This window comes from Danio rerio, chromosome 19 (genome assembly GCF_049306965.1).
Source record: "Danio rerio strain Tuebingen ecotype United States chromosome 19, GRCz12tu, whole genome shotgun sequence".
Classification (NCBI taxonomy): domain Eukaryota; kingdom Metazoa; phylum Chordata; class Actinopteri; order Cypriniformes; family Danionidae; genus Danio; species Danio rerio.
In genome coordinates, this window is record NC_133194.1 from 30,745,645 (window position 1) to 30,760,201 (window position 14,557).

At 34.2% G+C, this 14,557-nt stretch overlaps 1 protein-coding gene across 3 annotated transcripts in view; it reads left to right on the top strand.

The window, feature by feature from the left end:
* Window positions 1-7,354, top strand: part of lpcat1 (lysophosphatidylcholine acyltransferase 1) — a 42,791-nt gene extending 35,437 nt beyond the window's left edge. For 2 of the 3 annotated variants that reach the window (XM_009294214.4, XM_005170036.5), the window contains 4 exons: window positions 4,137-4,290; window positions 4,417-4,509; window positions 4,662-4,803; window positions 6,804-7,354. In XM_009294214.4, the coding sequence (XP_009292489.1) occupies window positions 4,137-4,290; window positions 4,417-4,509; window positions 4,662-4,803; window positions 6,804-6,961 (547 nt within the window). In that variant the 3' untranslated portion in view covers window positions 6,962-7,354. 3 annotated transcript variants of the gene reach the window in all.
* The last annotated feature ends 7,203 nt before the right edge of the window (window positions 7,355-14,557 follow it).

Consider the following 14,557-nt stretch of genomic DNA (forward strand, 5'->3'; position numbering starts at 1 on the left):
CAGTGCTCAGGTTTATTATTAAACAGCTGAGTTAGGGTTGTAAAAGTGAAGGCTATTTCGGAAGCCTTCGGGATGCAAGGTGCTAAGTTTGGTTATTGGCTGAATCAGTCATAGTCAGCTCTATATAAAATTACATATGCTGTGTGTTCAAACTAATTTAAATTGAGCTGAATCAACACAATTCTTTAGTATTTTTGGAGGACAACTTAATTGTTTTTTGTTCAATTCACTTAAATTTGTAAATGCTAATAAGTGAACTTAATTGCTTCATGTTCTCTTAACACAATTTTTGTTGTGTGGAACCCAGCATTTTTTTTTACAATCAAGACAAATACCAATATTCAATAATATAATATATGATCATGTTTTTTTCTTGAAGACTCATAATGCTATTTATTTTTAAACATTTAACATTTTCCAATAATCTTGTCTTTTATATTGAAAATGCTGAGACTTTTATAGGCTTTTTGTAAGGTGCCAATTGTTAACATCAGTTTATTTTAACTTCATTTAAGTTAATGTAATGACAGCCAAACATTTATTAGTCTTATGTAATGTTACTTTCTTAGTTAATGCCATATTTACATAACACATTTTAATAACACATTTACACTAATTTAATCATTTTATTTAATGATGTTAATAACTAAAACATTTTTATTTATTTATTTTTTTATTATTTTTTACATATAACTATAAGATTGATATTTCTATTATCCCTTTGTAATTGAATTAGATTAAAATGTTTGATTATTATGAACGTGTATATATAGAATAAAGCAGTATACTAAGTATTTATAATAATAATAATAATATACTTTTTTATATAGCGTCTTAAAAGTTGCATCTCAATGCACTTTACAGACAAAATGTGCAGCAGTAAAACATACCAGTATGATTCTAAAAAATGTATTAATAAAAATAATGAAAGCACATATAATAATAATAATAATAATAATTAAAAATAAATAAAAATAAAAATCTTAATTGCAGCTTAAGTTAATAACATGAATAAGAGCTTCTGCAATTCACAAGAAGAACATTTAATACAGACACAAGCCAGTCAGCACAATCCTCCACTGCTCACCTCTGCATGTGGTAGTATTCACTTGTTAAGTCTGATGTCATTCCTCCCAGTTTCTGGTTCCTATCAGTTTATTGGATGCCAAAAGTGCTAATGTACGCTCTCAGTGTGTTGTGATACTGCTGAAAATCATGAATGTAATGTTTGAATCCATGTCTAATCTCAGATGCTCAGACAGGGATTCATTTTCGATAAATGGATAAAATATTTAATATGCAGCCAGCAAGTCTTAAGTCTACTACCATGATTTTGTTAATATATTGCTTTAAAGTGTCATTCAGCTAAACAATGGTCATAAATTGCTGTGTATTTAGAGTTTAATCAATTCTACATCAGTATAGCCACATGGTAAAGAATCATTACTGTATGTTCAATAGTTTGAACAGTGCTTTACTGACTGCAGAAAAGACAAACACAACTCTGCCTGCCAGCACTACACTCATCATTAAAGGAAGTTCAGCATGGGTTGGTTTGGATGAGGATCTGAGAATTTATTTTACACAAGTGTTCGACTGTGTTGGTTATTGAACACATTGCCCTCTAGTGAATAAGATGAGGATGTACAGGGGAAAAAAATGCTTATAAGGTCTACATAGAACTTTCATTTAGTTAAACAAATTGATTAATACATTTTTTTTTTTTTATGTTATAGTGTCAGAAATAAAGGTACAAAAGCTATCATTGTGGCGATATATAAACTATTTAACGTTTGTACTATTTGAACACCAAATTTCCTAATGTGGTAAATATGCAATACAATCATAAAAAGGGAAATATTATTGCAATTTATTTTAATGTCTTAAACATTTAATTTATTCTTGTTTTCAGTAACAGTATTTATTCAATAATTTTTTTTGTCGCATTTATTCTTTTTAGTCCCTTTCTTTTTCTCGGGTTATTTGTTTAACCATTTATAATTTGACTGAAAGAAAAAACAAAAAAGAACATCTCTTACAATAAAATTGTAAAAAAAAGGGGGTACTGGCACTTTTGATCACAAAAGGACCAGATTCCTCCACACAGATTTATGGCATGTAATACATACAATTTTTTAAAGGGCCCCAATTTTACTATAATCACGATTATTTTGATCATAATTGTAATCACGATTATTCAAAATAATTGATCAAGATAATAATTCGATTATCAGTTGAAGTCAAAATTATTAGCGGTCCTGTGAATTTATTTATTTATTTTTTTAAATAAATATTTCCCAAGTGATGTTTAACAGATTCAGGAATTTTTCACAGTATTTCCTATAAATTTTTTTCTTTTGGATAAAGTCTTACTTGTTTTATTTTTGCTAGAATAAAAGCAGGTTTAAATATTTTGAAACATATTTTAAGGTCAATATTATTAGCCCCCTTAAGCAATATTTATTTTTGATTGTTTGCAGAAGAAACTACTGTTATACAATGACTTGCCTAATTACCCTAATTAAGCCTTTGAATCGCACTTTGAATCTGAATGCTTGTATTTTGAAAAACATCTAGTAAAATGTGCTATCATCATAGCAAAGATAAATGAAATCAGCTATTAGAAACAAGTTATTAAAACTATGTATATTTTTTTCTTTCCATTAAACGGAAATTGGCTGGAAAAGGGCTGCTAATGATTCAGCAGGACTAATAATTCTGACTTCAACTGCATATACTGTATACAGTCCCCCCCCCCCCCTTGTAAGTAAGGAAAGGGAAATACATACAATAGAATAAAAATATGAAACAAACTGTGCTTTAAGCATCTTCATTTTAAGAAAAAAAATTTAGCTAAAAAAGTCCTTCAGTCAAAATCAGTGAGTGATTTTTTTTTTCTCCTTTTTGTTGTTTGGTTAATAATGATAAAAACAGTGGTTTCTCTTTTACGTGTCTTTTGATTTTTAGTCTCAACTCGTTTGTTTATTGCACAAATGAGGGTTAATATAAGTAATCATGAAATCACCGCGTTTTGACACCTATTTGACCAATAAAGCGCTCACATTAAGATGACTTGCTTGTCTCTGAGCGCAGTGTGCGAATGAGATGCCGCACACACACACACACACAGAATGCAATCTCTTTAGCGCTTGTAAAAACATGAATGATTTGAATGTTCATCAATGAATAATGTGCGTCCTGTGCTGCAAAATTTACATTACAGCACATGTTTTAGTCATTTTTATGTGAAACTGAGCTTTGCAGAGCAACAAATGTGTACAACTGGAAAGGGGGCGGTATATGATGCAATAATCTCATTTAATGATTTTCATAATCGTTAAAAGCCAAAATCAAAATTGAATTTTAGATTAATTGCACAGTGCTACTTTTACAAGATGTAAGATAAGCCTTTGTGTCTGTAAAGTTTCAGCTCAAAATACTCATACTTTCAAATGTGTTACAAACTCTTCCCACATAACAGATCAAACATATCAAACTTGGATTCATCCCTCCAACATGCTCTTTTTGTATTCTTTTACCACACTATTTTTTTTGGACAATGTCAGATATTTCTTTCTTCATCCGAAATTCTTAAAAGCCCAGCATCTCAGGGCTGTTCAGTGAAGCCGCCAGCTGAGCACCAGTGTGGAGTCTGTTTCTCAAACTACAGATCCTGATGTTCTTGTCTTCTTGTTATTCTGGCTCATCCACTTCTCTCTCTGTGCTGCTTGCATCCACTTTGCTTTCTCCTTTTAACACAGTATATCATGAAATGGCTTTCATCATTCCACAAAAAAAAGGATCTACAGTGTTTTTGTTTTGTTTTAAAACCAAAAAGTGACTTGCACATGTACTTGTGACATTCTAAAAGTTCTGAGCTGATTCGTACATTATGAGGTTACTGCTTAGTCCTATTTGAATTTTAAAACTATCCTAAAATATTATATATACATACACAGACAAAAGCTGTTTTTAAAAATATTTTGTGAGATACACTCTGAGATGCATTATAAAAAACTGGATGGATGGACAGATAGATAGATAGATTTGGTTCATGTTTATTACTCAAAGACTTTGAGTAAGATTATTAATATTTTTAATATATCTTGCACATCATTTTATTTTATTTTTCTCAGCCTGAAGACAAAAGTCACAGATGAAGTCTTGCAAGAAGAAGCTTGCAGTGCCCGTCAGCTGTGTGGAAGACGACTGGACATGGAGGGCTTTGCTCAGTATCTCCACCAACCCATGACAGAAGCAGTCCAGGATATCTTCTCACTATTTGAAGAGGTTTAACACTCAACAAATATTCTTATTAAAGCACACACTAGCTGCAAATAAATGTGCTTTCAAACATATCACTTGTAATCCATAGTGTTTACATGATTGTGATGACACTGAATGATTGGTTTCCAGCATGGGATGATGGATGTGAGAGAATACGTCATCGCTCTGTCAGTGGTTTGTAGACCTTTCAGATATCTGGACACCGTTAAACTGGCCTTCAGGGTGAGTTGGGCTTATGCAAGCGTTCATTGTTACAATCACACATGATATACTTCATTAAATGTAATAGCAATATTTATAAATTATGATACAATAAACATGCTCTTTTTAGGTCTTGATGGTAGGAGTGATTGATGTTTTTTTTTTGTATGCAGATGTTTGAAGCACAGGAGGACGGAGCTATTGTTGAAGACGAACTGACCGTCATTCTAAAAACTGCTCTGGGAGTTGGAGATCTTGCTGTTTCTGAACTCTTCAGGGCCATAGATAGCCAAGACAAGGGAAAGATCACATTTGGTAAGACATTTTTACAGGCATTGACTGGCAATGTTGGATTTTTTGTGTGTGATTGCGTTAATTAAAGTTTTTGCCACTTTAGACTGTTCTGTTCTGAAATCGGCATCAGTTGGTCTCTGTTTGGATTCACAGAGAAAGGGAGATATAAATAAAACAAATATTTCTGGTTCTTGTTTAGATCGGTTGAATCTTGTTTGGGGTTTGTTAAAAAGAAGACGAAAAAACCATTGTCATTAATAACTCCCATTAACATTTTTTTTCTAAAATCACCGTAAACCATGATATACTGTATTTTTTTTTTATAAGAAACTAGAATTAAATACAATTGTGTATGTAAATGTGTTGTATATGGTATTTTTTGTTGTATTCCTGGGTAATAATGCAGGCCACAATTTGATGGTATCCCTTAGCTTTTGGTTTGCTGAAGCTTATTTGGCAAAGAAAAATCAGTTTAATCTATGCCAGAATAGAGTAAATCTTAAAATGCATTTAAAAAATGTAGCATAATTCAGCATACTCTGAGTATTACAGATATAATATACTTTTTACTGTATACCTAGAAATACTACTTTTTATTTTTTAAGGTTTTTTTTTTTACCTAACTCAGTACATCTTTAAGTAAAGTTTTATTTGAGTGTTGATTATAAATGCAAATTTGAATTAAAAAGTATTGATTAATGGACTATAATTCAAGGTGTTTGACTTTTATAGACCATTGGCCATGAAGACATTGGAACACCTGAATTTATTTTATTTTATTTTTTTTTTAATTTAGAGGACATGTCCCAAAAACTTGTAGTTTTTTATATACATTAAGCCCCTAAATGTCACCCCCACTTTTTGAACATTGAAATCAAAATGAGAGGTTTAATGATTCCCAATCTTAAACACTGTTGCATAGACTTAAGTCTGGTCTCATTTTTAAAAAGACATTTGTCAGATTTGTAGCTAGTCAAAAAATATATAATAAAACTAAACATCTTATTATATTACATAAATTGTTTATTTTATAAAAAACGTTTGTGCAATGTCTGAAAAAAATTATATTCCGAATTTGAAGTTGATATCTCATCAAATGAGCTTTCAGTAACATTTTATTTGGCCACAGTACCAACCTTGACCACCAGATGACATACAGTTTCCATTAGTTACCATACAAGAGCGTTCTCTATTAAAGTGTACGTTTTGAGGAACATAAACCATATTTTTTCATACTTTTCACAATATGTGTGAAGTAGAAATTAAGTTCTAAAGCAGTATGGGCAAGTGTGGTGGTGTCTGATTTGAATTTAGTCTCTAAAACTTTTTTTACATGTGGATTGCTAATGAGAATTGTTGTCTGTTGCTCAGTAATATCTATCGAAAACTAGGAATTTTAAAGCTTTCAAATGAAATATAGTTTGTCATGTGCTTTGTATAACCTGCAATATTATGGTCTAAAAATGTAACTGCAATCGGTCCCACGGGTTGAAGGGTGAGAGTAAAAGGATCTCTGAAGGTGGTCGCTTACCAGTCACAGGGTTATGCATTTTAGAATTCTTAACATAGATTTCTGTCAGGGTGTGCACACCAGTGCCGCAAGTCGGTGGCTGTCCGTGGTGCCCAGCTATAACTCAAGACACTGTTCATATATGCACATACGAATGTGCGTGTCTGGTGTGCGATGCTTCCAACTGTCATGTGCATGCCATGTTGCAGCACTGAGCAGCGCATCCGGTGTGCGACTCCCTTTACTCTTCCTAAAAACTAAAAACCATGGTAAAATATGTATTCAGAACACTTTTCCAACAATATATAGTTTGCCATGATTAGATTAGGATTTAATTGCAATATAGTGAAGTAAACGTTAACGTCCTGCTATCAGGACAGTTAAAGGATTAAATTAAGTACACTAAAAACACAAACACACACACAAAAAGTTAAGAATGGCCATTGATCTGTATTAACATTTCTTATCATATAACTTTCTTTGATCTTCATCACCTTGTGTCTTTTGGCAGATGAATTGTGCAGCTTCATGGAGAAATGCCCTGATTTGGTGGAGCAGTATCACTGTCTCTGTGAGTCAATCTCTCAGCACTCCAGAGAATCCACATCTTCAAGTAACGGCTTCTGTGCTGACTTCAGCCCCCGAAATCACAGCAAGAAACAGGACTAAACATGGCTTTACCATCACAGCCTGTCACCCTCAGTGTGTGACGCTGTTTTCCTGTGTGCACCAAGAGAGGTGATGACAGACCACATCTCAAGTTGAATCTGAATTTGCATCTGGGTACATTACCCTAGGGATTTTCCCAGAGTTTTTGTTCAAAATCCTTCAATAATTTATTTTTTATGCCCTCAAGGAACTTATCTTCAAGGCGCTTCGTTTTTCTGACAGATCTTAAGAATGGAAACGAAACTGACTTTATTTTAATGCCTTATGTTCTTTTTTTGACAGAGAGATTTTCACAGTTTTTCTATATAAAGCGTTGCTTGCTTTAAAAGATTGCAATTTTTAATATGCGCAAAATAAATAAATAAAAAAACCACGCCAACAACATACAAAAAACAAGTCTCGGCTGGTGTTTATCAAGGTGTTGAGATGCAATATTAACAGTCAGGTGATATTACAACATGTACGATCATATGATTCGAGACTATATACTGTAGTGTAATGAATGCAAACGAATGTGACAGTCTCTGTGTATATTTTTTATTAGTAAATTCTGTTACATTAATTAATTTATTAATTAACAAAGGCGGGGTTTGGGAACAATTAATTTCTAATTAATTAATGCTGCAGATTTGTCTGCAGCACATCCATGATACGAATCTCCCGTTCCACCTCATCCCAAAGGTGCTCTACTAGATTGAGATCTGGTGACTGTAGAGGCCATTTGAGTACAGTGAACTCATTGTCATGTTCAAGAAACCAGTCTAAGATAATTCAGGCTTTATGACATGGCACGTTATCCTTCTAGAAGTAGCAATCAAAGGCAACTTTCTTCACTGTAAACACAAAAATGGATGTAAAAAGCCATTTTAAGTCAAGAACTGGTTGTAGATTTCACAACTAATGATAAAGAAATGGCAAGTAACACTCATTCAAACATAGACTTTTGAAATCAAAGCACTAAATTCTATATATTTTTTGTAAAACTTAAATAATATTGATCTGCAGCATCAAAATAGTTTACAGTTATTGTTTCGATGATAATTAAAAATAACATTTATAAATAATTTATTTGTATTGTACAGTGCATTGAAAGGGGGAAATAAATGTTAAATAATGTTAGTTCATGCATTTTGCTGTTTTTTATTAATATTTGATGATTTTATTTATTAAAAATGCAACTTTTAATTGCTAATTTTCTCACAAATATTTTTAACAAATTACGGGTTACTTGTTTTTTTATATTCTATAAGGCAACATTAAGTATGAATAGTAAATGCTTTAAAGGTGTTTTATTGTTGGTTCATGTTAATTTAGTTATTCGCAATATGTCATTAAATTGGTCTAAAAAATTTTTGTGGAAAGTGCTGATTAACAGGTAAACTACTCGTTAAAGTTAGAAGTGTCCCTAATAATTTTGACATTTTATTGAAAGTACATTACTTGTACATGTTTAAACGTGCCTTTAAAAGACCTGTGGGAGCTGCGTTTGTGTACAAAACTACAATTGTTTAACCATAATATTTGTTGGCTATTCTGTGTACAAATAGTAATCAGGACATGTCATTTCGCGAGTCGGAACAGGGTCAGCATTAACTAATTGTTAATTAATTGAAATTGCTGTAAAGTGTTGTTCTATAAACTGCTGTAGTTCTCAGGACAGTGAAGGACTAAACCACCACAGAGTGGCGCTATAGAGCCACGAAAGCCAAGAGAATGAACCCGAATCACCCCGTTAATGATTCCTTCAGTTATTTATTTTGTGATGGTAATTTAATGTTTCAGCTGCTGGTTTTGGAAGATATTGCAGTGTCTCAAGTGGAATAATATGACGTCATACATAAATTTTGGATTTATTTTAGATTTAACTTTGTCTTGTTTGTATTTTATTTGAGATGTACAGTATTGTTAGCACACAAAGAGTTGCAAAAACTGATTATTGAGTTCATTGCTCTTATACATTTTATTTAGCTAATTAACGTTTCATGTGTTTTCAGGTGAGATTTTCACGAGTGCAGATTGTCATGTTTTACTTGACTTTTTTCCCTCTCTTTCTCTCCAACTTTTGTTTTTATCTTTTTACATGACACTTTGTTTTGATTTTCAAGATAAATCGTCTCATTCTTGCTCTATTTTTTCTCTCCTCACCCACATTTTTTCTTTCACTCCTCTCTGATCTGTCACCTAAGCCTACGATGTAAACACATGATGTCATTTGTTAGACAAACTTACATAAAAGAAAGTCTGGCCTCACCACAGGGTGGCGCTATAACATTAACAAAACGCCCCAACTCATCTGGATAGACGGCATGGAAAAGCATTACATCATCCCTGTTGTAAAAATAGACTACGAATTGCTTCTTGGGTTCTTGAAAGTGGAGCATTTTGCCACCTGTGTCCAAGCTGTTAATAGATAATGACATCATCTGAAACGGCTCATAGAAAGCAGGATTTGACACACGGATGGACTGAATGGTTGAAGTTGCTATGCAACCTGGTCATCTGAATTAGCCAAAGTGCCCTTGAAATTCTCCTCCAGTGTAATTCTTTGTTCTTCGCTTTCTTTTTACATGAATGGACGGAGCAGAGTCACATTTGTGTAGCCTGAGAGTTAGTCAAATGTGATTTCTGTAGGGTCATTCGCTTTTGCAGACCTTCATTTTACCAATCTCTGTGCAATTTGAGAATTCGGGACCATACAAAACCATTCAGAGATTTTAGCATTTACCGTAACTGAATGAATGCTCATTCTGGTATTGTAAAATGTAGCAAAAAGGCATTCATTTCCTTCATTTAAAGATATGGCTTAAAAGCCTTTAGTTGTGAGATGTGTGGTTGCTAATAGAGTGTATATGCTTTTGTGAAACCCATTTGTTGACATTATCTCGGTTAACTTTTAAAGCGATTTTTTTGTTCATTAGTGGAATTCATGCTGAAAAACTACATTGGCCACAATGCTGTAGAAAATCCCGCCAATCAGAGGCACAGCGATCAAAGTACCGTAAAAGAGATATTAAGCTTTACGCATCTGAAGCACAATGAATTCCTCTAGTAACAGATTTCTGTACAATCTCAAAATATCTTTTTTTTTTTTTGCAATAAACTTGATGTACAGTGCTCTGCATATATTAGTACACCCCCACAAATCTCTCATTTATTTATTATTTCATTTTCTTTTTGGCTTAGTCTCTTTATTTACTGAGGTTCGCCACAGCGGAATGAGCCGCCAGCTTATACAGCATATGTTTTATGCAGCCAATGCCCTTCCAGCTGCAACCAATCACTGAGAAACATCCATACACACTCATTCACACACATACACTACAGACAGTTTAAGCTTACCCAATTCACCTATACTGCATGTCTTTGGACTGTGGGGGAAACCGGAGCATCCGGAAGAAACCCACGCAAACACAGGGAGAACATGCAAACTCCACACAGAAAAGCCAACTGTACCGGCTGAGGCTCGAACCTGATACCTTCTTGCAGTGAGGGGATCGTGCTACCCACTGCGCCATAGTGACACCCCAATCTCTTATTTAAATGAATATTTTCTATAGGAAGCTTTACAATATTATATTTGTGCATATACATTAGCCAGTACTAAAGCTTATCTAACTAAATAACTTACAATTATGGTTTAAAAATTAGTAGCCCAAATTTATTGTTTTTAGGAAAAACTATTAAATACAGTTTTTCAAACAAATTTTGTAGGTTGTCATTTTATTTAGCTTGAATTTAATTGTATTATCTGTCCATTTCTAAAGATGTTCTATGACTAAAATATCATTTTAATAAATATATCTGTGTAATAAATCTGCTTTGTCCAAATGCACCAATATACTGTATATTACCCATCACTGAGAAATGGATAAAAATAATCATTTTCAAAATGGGGTGTACTCTGTTGCACAGCTTTGTTGGATTGTAGTTCTTCCGTAAAGCCATTGCATATTGTACGTCTTTATAATTTTGTTCTGTAATTTTCATATACTTGTTTACCTAAAATCAAAATCTCTAATGTTGTGATTAGTGCTTGGCAGCATTATTTTGATTGCAATTATTAACATCCTTATACACAAAATTCAACAATGAATTCAAAATTATGTATAGTCTATTGTATACTTTTATGTTAAAAGTTCAGATATGACAAGTCAGCTGAGGCATTTCTATAGCAGTATTCCCTTTACTTACTAACAATTAAAATATCTCATCAACCATAACTTAAAGAGCCTCTGTTATGGGTTTTTATAAATTACCCTCCATGCAGTGTGCAACACAGCTCTGAGTGAATGAAAACATCCAGCTGAGGGTTAAATCTAAAAATGCACCTTGTTTAAAAATACCTTTTTTAAAAAAAAATAAATAAAAGATTTGACTCAGAGTTGTTTAAATGATTCATCGTTTGTCAGGATCTTTAGCCTGTTTGTATCGACGTCGACACAAAAGAATACTAAATATGAACTGCAGGATCCGGGTAAACATGAACGCTCCTTTCCCTTCGGACACTAGCAGAGTGTGAGGGATCATGGGATTGATAATGTGTCATGAGGCGAAGATTACTATCACTGAGAGAGAGATGGCCATACATGTGGCTATGGGGAATAAATGGTTAAAGTTCATTTTCACAACAACACCGCAGTATATCCAATTGTGTGCTGTTTGTTCCTGTCATTTTTCTGATGATTAATAACTTAACCTGCAACATGCAGTTATTAAAGGAAGATTCAGCAAAGACTACTAATGAATGAGACTTCATGTAATGTAACTGTTACACAGTTTATATGGGCCAGTTTCTTCTTTCAGACCCTGCGTTTCTTCTTCCTGCACAACTTGAATCATGTTTAAAATGGTTGCCTGGTTTTCTGTAGTTTGCAAAATATGTATTTAATAGTGTGTTGTAACTTGTAATCGCTTCCTGCACAGCTTGTAATCATCTGTTATAGCTCAGTGCTTGTAATGTATCACTTAGGTTAAATCTTTATGGACTATTTCACATATTATGTCCTGTTGAAAACTATATGCTTGCTTCTTCCTTTACCGATTTTTATGCGTTTTGTGATCGCGATCTCCTGCTGTTTGTTGCTGTGGCCATCTTCAGCTGTTCCTCACATGCGTGGTGTGGTCAGTTTTTAAAATAGATCAACTTTTGCCACTGTGTGGGTTAATTCTGAATGTGTGTCATTGTTATAACATGGGGTTGTGGTCAGGAATAGAGGAATATGCTGGTGTTTAACTGCATTGCTTGACTGCTTTCCTGCATTGGGCTCACGCATATACTCTGTGTTCTACTACTGTATGACTACTTCATGCTGGACGCTTCTCTCCATCTCACGCTGAACGCAGTTAGCCAATCACAACAGACTGGTTCATCAGACCAATCAGCGCAGATTAGCCTCACGCAAAGAAGGGGTTTGGGAACAAATAAATCACTGAACAAGTCGAATAGGAGTCGTTGGGGTGATTAGGTAAAATAAATGCATATTATAAGACAATGAAAGTGTTTTTTGACCCTGCATGCACATCAGCCTGTTGCTGGAGACCCCCGAAACCAAAATATGACCTTTCAAAATGCATAATAGGGGCTCTTTAAACATTATTGTAATCAGAGCTTTAAGCAGGAACTGTGATCAGACTTTTTAGGGTCTGCCCAGTATTCACTACCTACTAATCTGAGCAAGGGAAATCTTTACTTCACTTCAGAATGTTCATTCACTGATTTGCTCAATCCCACTGCCTGTAGCATATTTATTATAATATGCTGGGTTCATGTAGTCAGTGCCAGGGGTGTAAAGTAACAAGTTACAAATACTCAAATTACTGTAATTGAGTAGTTTTTTCTCAGAATTGTAATTTACTAAGTAGATTTAAAAGTGTGTACTTTTACTTTCCCTTGAGTACACTTTAAGTGCAGTTTTAGTGCTTTTACTCCACTACTTTCCTTCAACCTGCAGTCACTACGTTATTTTTGTATGGGTATTAGAACAATCAGTCCTGTGATTCCTGCCAGATCAAATCTCACATAGGTAAATCACATCATAAAGAACTACCTCAAGACATGGGCGATTTGTATTTGCAGAAAACTGTTTGGAAGCATTAAAAGTGTCCATGAAAATGTCCAAAACCTAAGACTGTTTCGATGCATGTCACTGATGAGAGGATGACGGATGTTTACTGCATGGCCGAAATGGCCTTAAACACTCAGCAGGCAAAAGTCGTCAACATGACGTCAGATTGACGTTGTATCCCAATGTCATGGGGACATAGGATTTTGTTTGGAAATGATAATTGGGTTGACGTCTGTGTCCAATGGCCAACCTAAAATCAACCAAATATCAACTTATTATGGTGTTACAGCTTGACGTTGTGTGGACGTTACCACTATGACATCTATCAGACGCTGGATTTTGGTTGCCATACCTGATAAATAAATGTCAGTATTTGACATGAATATGCTGTTGGTTTAAGATGTTGGTTTGAAGTTGGATTTTGGTCACTTTTTAACAACCTAGTCAACCAAATATCAACGTCATTTGACATCATTATTGGTCATCAAAATAGCATTGTCCTTAGACGCTGGCTAAATGTTGAATTTTGGTCACCTGACGTCACGACCTAAACCTAACCTAATATTTACGTTTTGTGATGTTGCGTGCCTGGTGGGCAATAACTAAATGCATTACAGAATGTTACGTTAACACACACCCACAAATTACATGTAAATGCATCAGCTTTTTACAGTGTAATACTCACTACTCACTACTTTTGAGTACTTTTGAAAGGTCTTTTTACTCATTGTTTGAGTAATATTTACAACAGACACTTTTATTCGCACTACATTTTTAGGCAAGTAATGGTACTTTTACTTAAGTGTGATTTTTCAGTACTCTTTCCACCATTGGTCAATGCAAATATTTGCAAATTTCTGCCGGGCAGCATGAATAACACAAACATGCAAAATTCTGGCTCCTGTGCAAGTTCAATTACACTTAAAAAGTAGCTTGAAGTGGAAAACATCGCTCTAGTGAGCTACATCTTTGGTTTGATGTGAGCGCAGCATTAACCATTCCAAATGTTCTTATTGGTTGAGAGGCATGATGATGCTCATCCCAAGTCAGTACTTTTCAACATCTCACTACTTTTGTGACTCATTGAAAAAATTATAATAATAATTATAATAAAAACTGTTTTAACATGCAAAAAGATAATTGTTATTATAATTAATGCATTAACAACATAATGGACCATTTTCTCAAGACTGTTATGATGTAATGTAATGTAATGTGTATTTATATAGCGCATTTATTGTGTATGGCAATACACCCAAAGCGCTTCACAATCATGAGGGGGGTCTCTCCACACCACCACCAGTGTGCAGCATCCACTTGGATGATGCGACGGCTGCCACAGGACAACGGCGCCAGTGTGTTCACCACACACCAGATATTGGTGGAGTGGAGGGACAGTGATAGAGCCAATTCGGTGGAGAGGGGATGATTGGGAGGCCATGATCGTAAGGGCCGATAGAGGGACTTTGGCCAGGACACCGGGGTTACACCCCTGCTCTTTCACGAGAAGTGCCTTGGGATTTTTAATGAC